The sequence below is a fragment of the Muntiacus reevesi genome, chromosome 7 (assembly GCF_963930625.1).
Source record: "Muntiacus reevesi chromosome 7, mMunRee1.1, whole genome shotgun sequence".
In the NCBI taxonomy this organism is placed as follows: Eukaryota; Metazoa; Chordata; class Mammalia; order Artiodactyla; family Cervidae; genus Muntiacus; species Muntiacus reevesi.
The window spans coordinates 6,795,562-6,809,028 of record NC_089255.1 but is presented as its reverse complement, the minus strand read 5'-3'; the positions used below and the strand labels follow the sequence as shown (position 1 = coordinate 6,809,028).

The 13,467-nt window shown below is 37.8% G+C and overlaps 1 protein-coding gene across 1 annotated transcript in view; it reads left to right on the top strand.

The window, feature by feature from the left end:
• The window catches only part of ANKRD31 (ankyrin repeat domain 31), a 121,441-nt gene that overhangs the window by 87,050 nt on the left and 20,924 nt on the right, over positions 1-13,467 (top strand). Inside the window, 3 exon segments of the mRNA XM_065941561.1 lie at positions 3,406-3,493; positions 8,313-8,409; positions 10,933-11,935. Of these exon segments, the coding sequence (XP_065797633.1) occupies positions 3,406-3,493; positions 8,313-8,409; positions 10,933-11,935 (1,188 nt within the window).

The window sequence follows — 13,467 nt, the reverse complement described above, 5'->3', positions numbered from 1 at the left end:
TAATTTCCCTAATAATGAACCAAGAAACTGTCTGTCTGCTCTCTCTGAACAGAGAATTGTAGTTTAGCTGCTGTTCTTTAATCCTGGGTTGGATTCTTAGGCACCTACGTATCCCACAAACGGTGTCACTGTTGCAGTGTTCTAGTGTGTCTTCATCCATCCACTTCCAAAACGTATCTCGGATACATAGTAGGAAGAAAAGACCTTGGAACCCAGACGAAGAAGAGGAAAGCAACCTGGTTTAACCAGCCTGGATCCCACATGGTTTATAGTGATAGAGTTTGCTGTATGTGAAATCCCTCATGTGAAGGTGTATTTTTAAAGAAAATAACTTAATTGCACATATATTAATTTATGAGATGGATATTCTTAGTTTGATTAAAACACATAGCATCCTAGACACTAACTTCTTAAGCAAAGTAGAATCCTCAAAGAAATATTTTGAATAAGACTGTGTATGTGGATTAGACTTCCCTTACATACTTTTTGTTAGTATAGAGAGGAAAATATTATTCATTGAACATGAACTATAATTAATCAACTATTTTCTACCTAAAATATTTTAAATGGTATTTAAACTGAATTGTATTTGCCTCAACATTTCAAAAATATTTTACATTGTTCCTGGTATCTCTTGTAATGAATGAAAAGTTAATTGTCAATCTAAATGTCACTCCCTTGTAGATAATATATCTTTCAGGCTTACAGTTTTAAGGATTTTTTTTTTTTTCATATTCTGCTGTTTCACTAGGTTATGTCTAAATGTGGGTGTGTTTTTAATTAATTTTACTCTAAAAGGACTAAACATGTTCCTTTAGTCTAAAGACAGATTTCTCCTTGTATTCTGAAAACTTTTAGCCCTTAGATTGTTGACTATTACCCCTCTCCCATTAGCCGTATTCTCCTTTTATGGAACTCATATTTTTTGAGATGGGTGTTAGACCAGTCTCCATATATCTTTTTTGTATTTTCCATCTCTAATTCTCTGCACTATATTCTGGCTGATACCCTTTGACCTCTAATTTTCTACCCACAGGCTTGAGTGGGTGACAAGTAGAATTTTATTAATCCTTATTTAAGCTAAAGGACACCTACTCATGGTCACTAGTTTTATGTGGGGCTCCATTCTAACTCCAACTCGATAGACATGAGTTTGGGTAAACTCCGGGAGTTGGTGATGGACAGGGAGGCCTGGCATGCTGCAGTCTATGCGGTCGCAAAGAGTCGGACACGATTGAACTGAACTGACTGATTCTAACTCCTACATTATGTGGCCCTGAGGCCTTATCTCCTGTTCCTTTGTAGGTATTAGAAACCCAGACCCTAATTCCTAATACCTATGTTAGTTCCACATCCCTTATGGGCTGCTACCAGCTTCATTTCCTTTCCTTTTATTTTTCCAATTTTAGCTGGGCGTGGGTGGTTAAAATTTATTGTATCTTGTCTAATGTATTTTTCTAGGTGTTTGTGGTAGACAGGGGTCCTTCTGTATCAGCTCAGCTCATTGTACTTGTTGCAGGAAGGGGGACCCCTTCCAGGGCCCGAAACTGGGCTCTTGTCTAACACTCGGAAATGAATTGTCTGAGGAGACACATGCTGACAAAGCAAGAGATTTTATTGGGAAAGGGCACCCGGGTGGAGAGCAGTAGGTAAGGGAACCCAGGAGAACTGCTCTCCCGCGTGGCTTGAAGTCTTGGGTTTCATGGTGATGGGATTAGTTTCCGGGTGGTCTTTGGCCAATCATTCTAATTCAGAGTCTTTCCTGGTGGTGCACGCATCGCTCAGCCAAGATGGATGCTAGCAAGAGGGATTCTGGGAAGTGGACGGACAGGCAGTATCTCCTCTTAACCTTTCCCGAACTCTTCCGGCTGGTGGTGGCTTATTAGTTCTGTATTCCTTATCAGGATCTCCTGTCATAGAACAACTCATGCAAATGGTTACTATGGTGCCTGGCCAGGGTGGGCGGTTTCAATCAGTGTGCTTCCCCTAACATATTGACCATTAGTATCTTTAAGGTATATTTTCATGCAAAGATTAAAACATTATGGAAAAATCACCCTTACCGCATTGTTATCAACTGTATTAGTATTTGTTTCAGGAATAATGAGTATCACTTTAGATGCCAAGCCTCAGGGAAATATAATGAAGATATAAGAGTTTACTGAAAACCAACTTTAAGAAAAAACTTAAATATGCAGACTTTAAAGTTGTTAAAGGTTTGTCTTTTGTAAATGTAAATTTGTTTTTGAAAATTTCAAATCAAATTGAGGATGAGGGGTGACTCTATGGCCAGATGCAAAGGAAATGAGATGATTTTAGTTTGATGCTACCTCTGACACCTTCAGATCACAGCATCTAGGCAGCCTCCTTCTCTCCCTCCATATAGAGTGAGTACAAAAGTGATTATCATAATGATAATAGTTGGCATTCACAGAGTATTTATGACATGGTGAGCTCTTCTCTAAATGCTTTATGTTAATCCATTTAGTCTTCATAATAATGAAAGTAGTTTCTATTAATATCATTACCTTCCTCGTTACAGCTAAGGAAGCTGAAGTAAGAGAGTGTAGGTAACAATCCAAAGTTACATTTCTATTACATAGCAGTGGCAGAATTAAACTCCAGGTAATCTGACTCCAGAGCCTGTGCTCTCAACCAGTATGCTTTAAATATACAAATTTGTGAAAGACATGTCAGAAGCAAAAAGGATCCTAAGACGTTATGGAAAAACCGAAACGAACTTGTTGGCCAACCCAATATGTTGAAGGCATTTCAGTATTAATATTTCTCTATTTTAATTTCCCTAACAATGAACCAAGAAACTATCTGAATTGAATAGTTTAATATTAATATTAATAGTTTAATTAATACTATTTATTAATACTGACAAGTATATAAAAAGGTGGTTTTAAATCCTCTTTGTGGGTTTTTGAGAGTGTTTTGTATTTCTAAGACTGTATGTGAAATCTTCATAGTGTACAATAATAATCATAAAGCCTTAAAGTGAACTTGCATATATGTAATCTTTAAATATTATTTGCTGAGTTCTTTTTTTTCCACCTACACCTATAAAAGGAGTCATTGAGAAATTGTGATTGTTTTTATGGTTGCCACTCTTAACATCCTGTTTGCCAGGAGCAGATCTGCTACACAAACCAGATGTATTTAATTTTTTTCCAAATATATATATATATAGTTATATATATATATATAATATATATATATATTCCAACTATATATATATATATATAGTTTAAATGAGGCCTGAATACATTTGGAACATAAAGGGAAATCAGCATTTTTAGTGGTACTTTATTTAGCACTTTTACTGTGCATTTGTCAGTTGCCTACAAGAGAAAAACATCTACCTTCTTGTAACGAAGTTTTTAATATTTTATCTGATAGCATCAGACCATCAGTGCCATTCTACAAGATATAGAAGAAAAACAAGAAAATTTATTAGAGTTTGAAATAAGAACCCCTGAAGATGCAGGTAAATATGCACTCATACTTAAGTTTGATTATTTCAGTCATCCAAGGCATTGCTGCCTCATCTTCTTTTGGGGATGGGGTGGGTATAGTATGATTCCATTTTTTATAAAGTTCAAGAACAGGCAAAACTAAACTTTGGATAGAATTAAAAATAGGAGTGCTGTGAGGTTAAAGGTGTCCTCCCCCCAAAAAATGTCCACATTATAAGCCCTGATGATGAGTGATAAAGATATGGTCCATAGTAGAATACTACTCAGCCATCTAAAAGAACAAAATAATGCCATTTGCAGCAACACGGATGGACCTAGAGATTGTCGTGAGTGAAGTGAGTCAGAGAAAGGCACGTATCATGTGATACCACTTATGTGTGGAATCTAAAAAATGGTACAAATGAACTTATTTACAAAACAGAAATAGAGTCATAGATCGAGGCGATAAATGCATAGTTTCCAAGGGAGAAGGGGTGTAGGAGGGATAAATTGGCAGATCGGGATTGACACATACATGCTACTGTTTGTAAAATAGACAACTAGTAAGGAGCTACTGCACAGCACCAGGAGCTCCACTCAGTATTCTGTGGGGACCTGTGTGGGAAAATGATCTAAAAAAGCGGGTGTTTGTGTGTGCATAACTGATTCACTCTACTGCAAAACAGAAACTAACACAACATTGTAAATCAGCTATACTCTAATAAACATTAATTGAAAAATCAAAATAGTACCTCATCAGTCTTTTTTGTAGCAGGATATAACTGTTAATTGGTCTGTTAGCTTAATTTCATGTTGTGGTGGTGGTGGTTTAGACACTAAGTGGTGTCTGACCCTTGTGACCCCATGGAGGCCAGGCTCCTCTGTCCTCTGTCCATGGGATTCTCCAGGCAAGAATACTGGAGTGGGTTGCCATTTCCTTCTCCAGGGAATCTTCCCGACCCAGGAATTGAACCTGGGTCTCCTGCATTGCAGGCAGGCTCTTTACCAACTTAGCTATGAGGGAAGCCCTAATTCATGTTGTATACATTTTTAAAAAATTATTTCTTTTTAAACTTCATTCTGGCCTAACACATGACACAGGTTATATTTTGAGGAAAATAATACAAATTAATTTATATCCCCAAACAGTATGTATAGTTCATATATTTTATTTAGTGTTTATAATATCTTACACATCTAAGATGAAATTTACAAGAATATACTTTTTTCATTATAAAAGGTATATAGATACACTTCAAAAACAATAATGAGGAAAAATATGCTAAAATCACCTACTGCTCTAACATAGTATTTTGGTGTTTAGTTTTCTTTTTTTTTCTAAGAGAATGCTTATGCAATTATACCTCAATAAAATTGTTAAAAAGCATAGATTGGATCGTGTTAGATGTGCTGTGTTTTCTTTTTGTCATGGTCATCATTCTTAGTAGTTATATAGTATCCTGTTCAATAAATGTCCCATGATTTACTTAATTTTTCCTTTTTTGTTGAGCATGTAGATTTTTCCAATTTTTTGTTATTACACCACCATACATAGTTCTTTCTGGATTTAGGATTGTCCTCTTAGGAAAAATTAACATAATTGAAATTATTAGGTCAAAATATATAAACATTGTAAAATCTATTGGTTCATTTTTTTTTTTATTGGTTCATTATTGATAAGTTGATTTCCTAAAGTGTTACATAATAATTTGTACTTCCACCAACACACATTTGTGTTTGCTTTTACACTGCTAATAGCGTCAACTGAAAAAATTTTACTATTACTATTTTAGTAAAATTTTTTATATTATTTTCACTATTGATTATTAATGGTACTTTTTCACTAATTTTATCTTCTATTTCATAAATTGACTCTTCCTGTTTGTTAAGAAATTGAAGCCATTTTATATAATCAAGTTATTGACTCCTTTTCTGTGATAACTGCTGCAAATACTTTTTTTTGTCCCTTAACGATGTTTTTATTTATAACATATTAGAGTGTGTTAAATACAGAGGTTCTCAAATTCTGTATAGTAGAATGTATCAGCCTCTTTGCTGTTGCTTAAGATCACTGCAGATGGTGATTGCAGCCGTGAAGTTGAAAGGCGCTTACTCCTTGGAAGGAAAGTGATGACCAACCTAGATAGCATATTAAAAAGCAGAGACATTACTTTGCCAACAAAGGTCCATCTAGTCAAGGCTATGATTTTTCCAGTGGTCATGCATGGATGTGAGAGTTGAACTATAAAGAAAACTGAGCGCTGGAGAATTGATGCCTTAGAACTGTAGTGCTGGAGAAGACTCCTGAGAGTCTCTTGGATAGGAAGATCAAACCAGTTACTCTTAAGCGAGCTCAACCATGAATACTCACTGGAAGGACTGATGCTGAAGCTGAAGCTCCAGTATTGTGGTCATTTGATGTGAACACATGAATCATTGGAAAAGTCCCTGATGCTGGGAAAGATCGAGGGCAGAAGTAGAGGAGGGTGTCAGAGGATGAGATGGCTGGACAGCATAACCAATGCAGTGAACATGAACTTGGGCAAACTCCGGGAGATGGTGAGGGACAGGGAGGCCTGGTGTGCTGCAGTCCACGGGGTCCCAAAGAGTTGGACCCGACTGGGTGACTGAACAACAGCAGAAGAGGAGAGACGCCCTCACCTCTCAGTTTTGCTTCTCAGCACAGAGAATCCCACCCATTAAGCTTCAAGTCTCTAAAGAAATAGTTTTGCAAATTCACCATCTCCATATTCTGACACCTTTTCATCTTTGATCTGGTTGAGGCATCCAAGAGTAATGAATTTTATTTTATTTCTTTGTAAATTTTTCTTACAGATGTTTTATATTTATTTTTATATCAAATGTTTTTAGTGCCTCAACTAAATTGAAGCAGAAAAAAATGTTCATTTTAAACATCTTAACATCTTATATGTTATTTTTGCTAAACATTATAACTCTATAATTCATCTGAAATTTCTCTGCCATGTGTGGTAGAAAGATAGAACAGGGCTTTCCCCCATATTTCTACCCCTTTGCCTGCTCTTATTTGTTGAGTAATTCCTCTCATCTTCATTATTTTATAATGCCTTATCACATATTAAAATCTTATACATATTTGGGTAGTTTCTAGATTTTCTCAAAGATACCATTGATTAATTTTGTCTCTTTGATAAGTAGTATCAAGTTAGACATAAAGTATCTTTATATCCATTTATAGAAAGTTTGGTTACTATGATAATGTTATTTAAAATTATAATGTGGTTAATGTGGTTTAAAATTCAGTTAGAAAAGGCAAACGTGGCACGGTATATAGATAATGTAAATGTCTTTTGTTAATGTGTCAAGTCTTCCCAACAAATTTATGTCTAAATTCTTAATTATTATTTAAGGAGATTAGGGAGATTGAAACTATTCTGGGAACACTGACTCTGTACTTGTCAGATCATTTGTCTGACTCAAAAAGGAGGTTCTGGAGCAAATTCCAACTATGAACTTTGTGTCATTTTCCACCATTGACTTTCTCTAGTTAAGTTACCTAGAAAAATACACCTTGGTCTAAAAAAGTTAAGAAAAAACTTAAGAAACAAAGCCAAAAATGAAATGAATAGCAAATAGCTTAAAATAAATAATTTCCTATTTGGGAATCTGGGTTTGGACATAATTTACATGTAAGTTCTGTGAATTTGTGCTGGGGGAGGTCATGATGTCTTTACTTGGGAAGCAATGGAAGAAAGTAGGAAAATAAGTAATAATAAGAAAAATTTTATATGAATCTATGGCTTCCCTGGTAGCTCAACTGTTAAAGAATCCACCTGCAATGCAGGAGACCCCGATTCGATTCCTGTGTTGGGAAGATCCCCTGGAGAAGGGATAGGCTACCCAGTCCTGTATTCTGGCCTGGAGAATTCCATGAACAGAAGAGCCTGGCAGGCCACAGTCCATGGGATTGCAAAGAGTCAGACATGACTGAGCGACCTTCACTTCACTTCATAAATGACTTTACATATCATATAGCCCTAAGTGTTAAGTATAAAGAACAAGAACTGATAGCATGATTCTTATTTTTAAGTACATATAATAGTTATATATAGTATAAATATATAGACTATATATATAAAATAAACATATTTTAAACACACACACACCTACCAGAGTATTAAAAGCAGTCTCTTTCATGGAGTGGAATATTGAGGAGGAGTGGGTGAGTGAGAATACCCTGACTTCTCTTCTCTATTTGTTATGTTCAAGTTGTGTCCAACTCTGCGACCCCATGGACTGCAACACGCCAGGCTTCCCTGACCTTCACAATCTCCCTAAGTTGAGCCAGGTTCATTTCCATTGAATTGGTGATGCCGTCCAACCATCTTACCCTCTGTCACCCTCTTCTCCTTCTGCCTTTGATCTTTCCCAGCATTCTTCTCTGTAAACATTCATATTATTTGAAAATTTCCTTTACATTGACAATGTTTTCCTTTTGTATTTTAAAAAGTAAATAATTTTAACAGACAAAATTATCTTACTGTTTATCTTCTTTTAGTACCCTTGTTTCACAGTTAAGGCAGCTCACCAGAGAGGTCAGTGACTTGTCCAGGATCACCAATCTTAGTCACTGGGATAACAGGATTAGAACTCAGGCTTGCCTGCTCCTTCTTGGTTGTGGTCTTATACACCTCAGGGCATTTCTCTAGAGTGACATAAGTCCATAAGCTTTGATATCTGGACCATTGATATGGTGGAAGAGGGTAGGGAAATAATGGCTTTTTAAATTAACAGTAAGGCTAAGTCCTTTGTGACCAAATTTAACATTTGCTATCTCTCAGTTAACTGACTTTTTTATTACCTTGCATCTAGAACAATACGCTGGTAAGATGTTAGAGATAAAGGAAGTTATGGACAACGTGCTTGCCAAACAGAAGGCAGAAAGGGATGATCTAGCTAAAAAATACAGGTGAGTTAAAAAAAGGTGAGAATGCTTTGGAGTTTTCGGAATTTATCTATTTTTAATCTATAATAGGTCTAGAATTTTTTGTTAATTGTATCTATCTATTTTTGGCTATGCTGGGTCTTCATTTCTGCACACCGGCTCTCTCTAGCTGCAGTGAGCAGGGGCCGCTCTCTAGTTGCAGCGCATGTGCCCTCATTGCAATGGCAGAGCATGTTTCTTGCTGTGGAGCACAGATGCCAGAGCGTGGGCTTCAGTAGCTGCGGTGCACGAGTTTAGTTGCCCCCGTGGCATGTGGAATCTTCCCAGGCCAGGGATCAAATCTGTGACCCTGCGCTGGCTGGCAGACTCTAAACCCCTGGACCCCCAGGGAAGTCCTGGCCTGGAATTTCTTGTGATCACAGATGTTATGTGGAACTGGAAAAGGACTTTATGAGGTCATCTAGTCTGTTATGTCCATAAGGAATTATATATACTTCCTAGAGAGATGTTTTTCTACTTTATTACTTGAAATGTTCAGAAAAGGACATTTTAGTAAAATGTCCACAGCCATGAATTTCATGAAAGCCTTTCTGGCCATGAATCCCATAAGTAAATTTCTTTCCTTAGTAAACTCACATTTTTTGACATTAAAATTGGTTCTTTTATGCTATCACAAATGTTTTTCTAAGCAGTGTAATCATGTGTATTTTATAGTCTTGTGTGCTTCTAAGTTCTCAGGGTCCTTAAAGAGTTTTATCCTAATTATATTGATTATATACCTCTTATCTTTTTTTTTTTTTTGAGAAACTTGTTATATATATTTTTTCTTGTTTGGGTATTATTTTTTATTCTTTTCTTTTTTCTTAAGATGAGAACTTTTAAGGTCTACTCTCAGCAACTTTCAAGTATACAATACAGTATTATCAATTGTAGTCACCATGAGTTTTTATACCTTTTGATTACCCTCATCCATTTCACCCGAATGCTTCCTCCACCGCTGCCAGCCACCAGTCTGTTCTCTGAATCTGTGACTTTTGGTTTTTATTTTGGCTTCAAATATAAGTGAGATCATACAGTATTTGTGTTTGTCTGACTTATTTCACTTAGTATGATGCCCTCAAGATCTGTTCATGTTGTCACAAATGCCAGGATTTGTTTCTTTTTATGGCTGAAAAATATTCCATTGTATATGTGTGTCTTCTTATTAATGTTGCTTTCAGCCTTGAAATTTTGTAATCTAAAGAGCCTTTTTATTTTCTATCTGAACTCTGTTTCACATAGCTTTAAATGTGATATTAATTTCTTTTTTCTTCTCTATCCAACCAGCTTCTTACATTTAATACTAGTTATTTGCTAATTCTGATTTCTTCTTGACCCTTCTTCCGCTTGCATCTGCTACTTGCTTTAATACCCAGTCAGTCTGGAGTTTAGCACCAACAGCTCCAGCCTGTGTTAACAGAGACAGTTACCTAGGCTGCTGCTTTCCTTTAGCACAGCTGCTCTTAAAAGATGGTCACTGAGACCATGTCAAGGGGTCCAAGAAGTCAAAAGCCATTTTTATAATAATAATATGTTATTTGCCAGTTTTTACTCTCATTTTCTCATAAGTGTACAATGAAATTTTCTAGAGGCCACATAGTATATAATAATATCATCATCCTAATATTCCATCCTAATATGGAATGTACACTTGTGTGTTTCTGTGTTTTAAAATTTTCTCAGTTCTATTTTCTAAAAGTAAATATTGATAGATATAACCCATATAAACAAAAGCTCTTTGGGTTTCTCAGTAACTTTTAAGAGTATAAAAAAGTCCTGAGACCAAAAAGTTTGAGAGCCACTGGAAACAAAAGTGTCCAGTATCCTGAAGATCAGTGTGGAATAGGTGAGTATAACCAGAAGTCGGGGTGTGGGTGAGTCATTGCCTCCCGTTCAGCCCTCAGGCCCCTGAGAGACTTGTTCTGGGGAGGACACATGGGCCAGTGCTCATCTGGGTAGAGTCCTGGGCTTCCAGGTGCCTCCCTGCAGCTTCAGAAAGCACACTTACGATAATCACTTGATGACTTGACACTTCTCTGTCTAGCTTACTTATGATTATTCACAAACAACCTCAGTCCTCCATAGTTAAGTGAATTTGGGTGGAACTTACTGTCGAATTTCACTTCCTGATACACCGTTTAACTGTAAACGGTTAAGCCGATTCCAAAGTTAAACCAGGTGGTATTGCTTCTTGTCATCAGCCGGTACCTTCCAACTAAAGGACGAGTGGATATCTAGATAGACCACGCAAACTTTGTTTCTGTCTTAGGGCTGACTCGAAACTGTGGATAACCACACTGTCACCTCCTAAAAAAGGCATACTTCCTTGCCTCATGTAGAGTAACAGTTTGCTGTCAAAGAATACACATGGCAAAGATAGACTCTTGTGTACTTTGAGCTGATTAAATTTATATTGACACAGAGTATCTATAAAATCTACATGACTGCTTAAAAAAAAAAAGTTTTCCACTGTTTTTGTATTTGTCCCTTTTCTGTGTCTCTCTACAGGGCGTCCATAGAGTCATTTAAGTGTGGAGTCCTTAGGGAACAACTGGCTAACTTGGCCGCAAGGCAGAAGAGCCTCCTACTTGTAGCAAAAAAGCAGAAAAAAATAAGCCAGAAGCTTCACACCCATAAGAATGCTCCATCTTTGTCTGGTCTTAGTGTTAGGAAGCTGCCATCCAGCTCAGAAACCTCTCATGAAAAGGACAGGCAAGAGTTCGTCCGTCTGGAAAACTCTGTGCAGCCCCAGTCAGCTTCAGTTTCTGCCATCAGCCTTGTGTGCAGAGGCATGCAGGAAGCACAGCTGTCTCAGGAAGTCTGGCAGGGCGACCAGAGCAGCCACACATGTCTAAATTCAAAGATAGCGAGAAGGGAAGAAGTTTCTGGAAGTGAACTGAACTCTAAGCAAGATATCAATGACTGTACCTTCTTAGATGGATTATCAAAATCCGAACATGCAGATAGCACTAATCAGATTAAATTACAGTCCCAATCTATTAGTTTTATTGCTGAAGCAGAGTATTCACAAGAAGAGAATGATCTTACAGGTAGTACAGCCAAGGGGCAGGTGTCCTTTAGTCCTTCAGCAGTAACTAGCACGTTAAAAATTTCAGCAACCACCAGTGTGTTTGCCCGCCATGATGGCCATTCAGCAAGTGTTATTTGTGATCAGGCTCCTTCTGATTGTGATCCAAACGAAGGAAACAGGAAAACAGCTCCCCACCAAGCACCAGGGGGGACATCAGAATCCCTGGCACCCAAAGGGGTTGATGTCTTTGGCAGTGACATGGGGCAACAGCTGCAGCCTTACTTTAAAAAATCAGTCCTCACTGTTCCTCATGCAAATGATAGTCAGAGCTCCTCCTCCTCTGGGTCTGGCTACCAACATACTATGAAAAAACCTTCAAACTACAACGCAACTCCCAAAAAGAAATGTATGCAGATAAAGGATCTGATATTGCTAGGAAGACTTAATCCAGGAAATAACATTCTGGAATTCAAAACACAGGTATCCTATTGTTTTTTTTCCTCTAAAATTATGTAAATTTTCTAAATAAGTGATTTAAAATGTTCCTGTCATGTAGTGTCAGTGTATAGCTCTTATTAGGGGAAAGGGTTTGGTTGGGCTGTTTGGATGGAGAAACTTGACCACTGTATTCTTAGCAAGTGAAAGTGAAAGTCGGTCAGTCATGTCCAACTCTTTGCGACCCCATGGACTATGTAGTACACAGAATTCTGCAGGCCAGAATACTGGAGAGGGTAGCCTTTCCCTTCTCCAGGGTATCTTCCCAACCCAGGGATCGAACCCAGGTCTCCTGCATCGCAGGTGGATTCTTTACCAGCTAAGCCACCAGGAAAGCCCAAGAATACTGGAGTGGGTAGCCTATCCCTTCTCCTGCAGATCTTCCCAACCCAGGAATCTAACCAGGGTCTCCGGCATTGCAGGAAGATTCTTTACCAGCTGAGCTACCAGGGAGCCTAAAATTGCCCTATTCCTTTTAGTCACAAGCACCTTTGGGCTCTCAGACCAGAGTTAGCTATACTCAACAGGAAGGGTTTGTGTGTGCTAAGTTGCTCTGTTGTGTCCAGCTCTTTGTATCCCCATGGACTGCAGCATGCCAGGCTCCTCTGTCCTCCACTCTCTCCTGGAGTTTGCTTAATTAGATTCATGTCCATTGAATTGGTGATGCTTCTAACCATCTCATCCTCTGCTATTTCCTTCTCCTTTTTGCCTTCAGTCTTTCCCAGCATCAGGGTCTTCCGTCAGCAAGTTGACTCTTCGAATCAGGTGGCCAAAATATTGGAGCTTCAGCTTCAACATCAGTCCTTCCAATGATTATTCAGGGTTGATTTCCTTTAGGATTGACTGGTTTGATCTCCTTGCAGTCCAAGGAACTCTCAAGAGTCTTCTCCAGCACCATGATTCAAAACCATCAGTTCTTTGGTGCTCAGCCTTCCTTATGGTTCAACTCTCACATCCATACGTGACTAGAAAAACCATAGCTTTGAGTATACAGATCTTTGTCAGTAAAGTGATGTTTTTGTTTTTTAATATGCTGTCTAGGTTTGTCATAGCTTTCCTTGTAAGGAGCAAGCATCTTTTAATTTTATGGCTGCAGTCATTGTCCACAGTGATTTTGGAGTCCAAGAAAATAAAATCTGTCACTGCTTCCACTTTTCCCCCTTCTGTTTGCCATGAAGTGATGGGGCTGGATACCATGATCTTAGTTTTTTGAATGTTGAGTTTTAAGCCTGCTTTTTCACTCTCCTCTTTTACCCTCATCAAGAGGTTCTTTAGTTCCTCTTGGCTTTCTGCCATAAGGGTGGTGTCATCTGCATATCTGAGGTTGTTGACATTTCTCTCAGCAATCTTGATTCCAGCTTGTGCTTCATCCAGCCCAGCATTTCACATGATGTGCTCTGCATATAAGTTAAATAAGTAGGATGACAGTATATAACCTTCTACTGCTTTCCCAATTTTGAACCAGTCAGTTGTTCAGTGTAAGGTTCTAACTGTTGATTCTTGACCTGCATACAGGT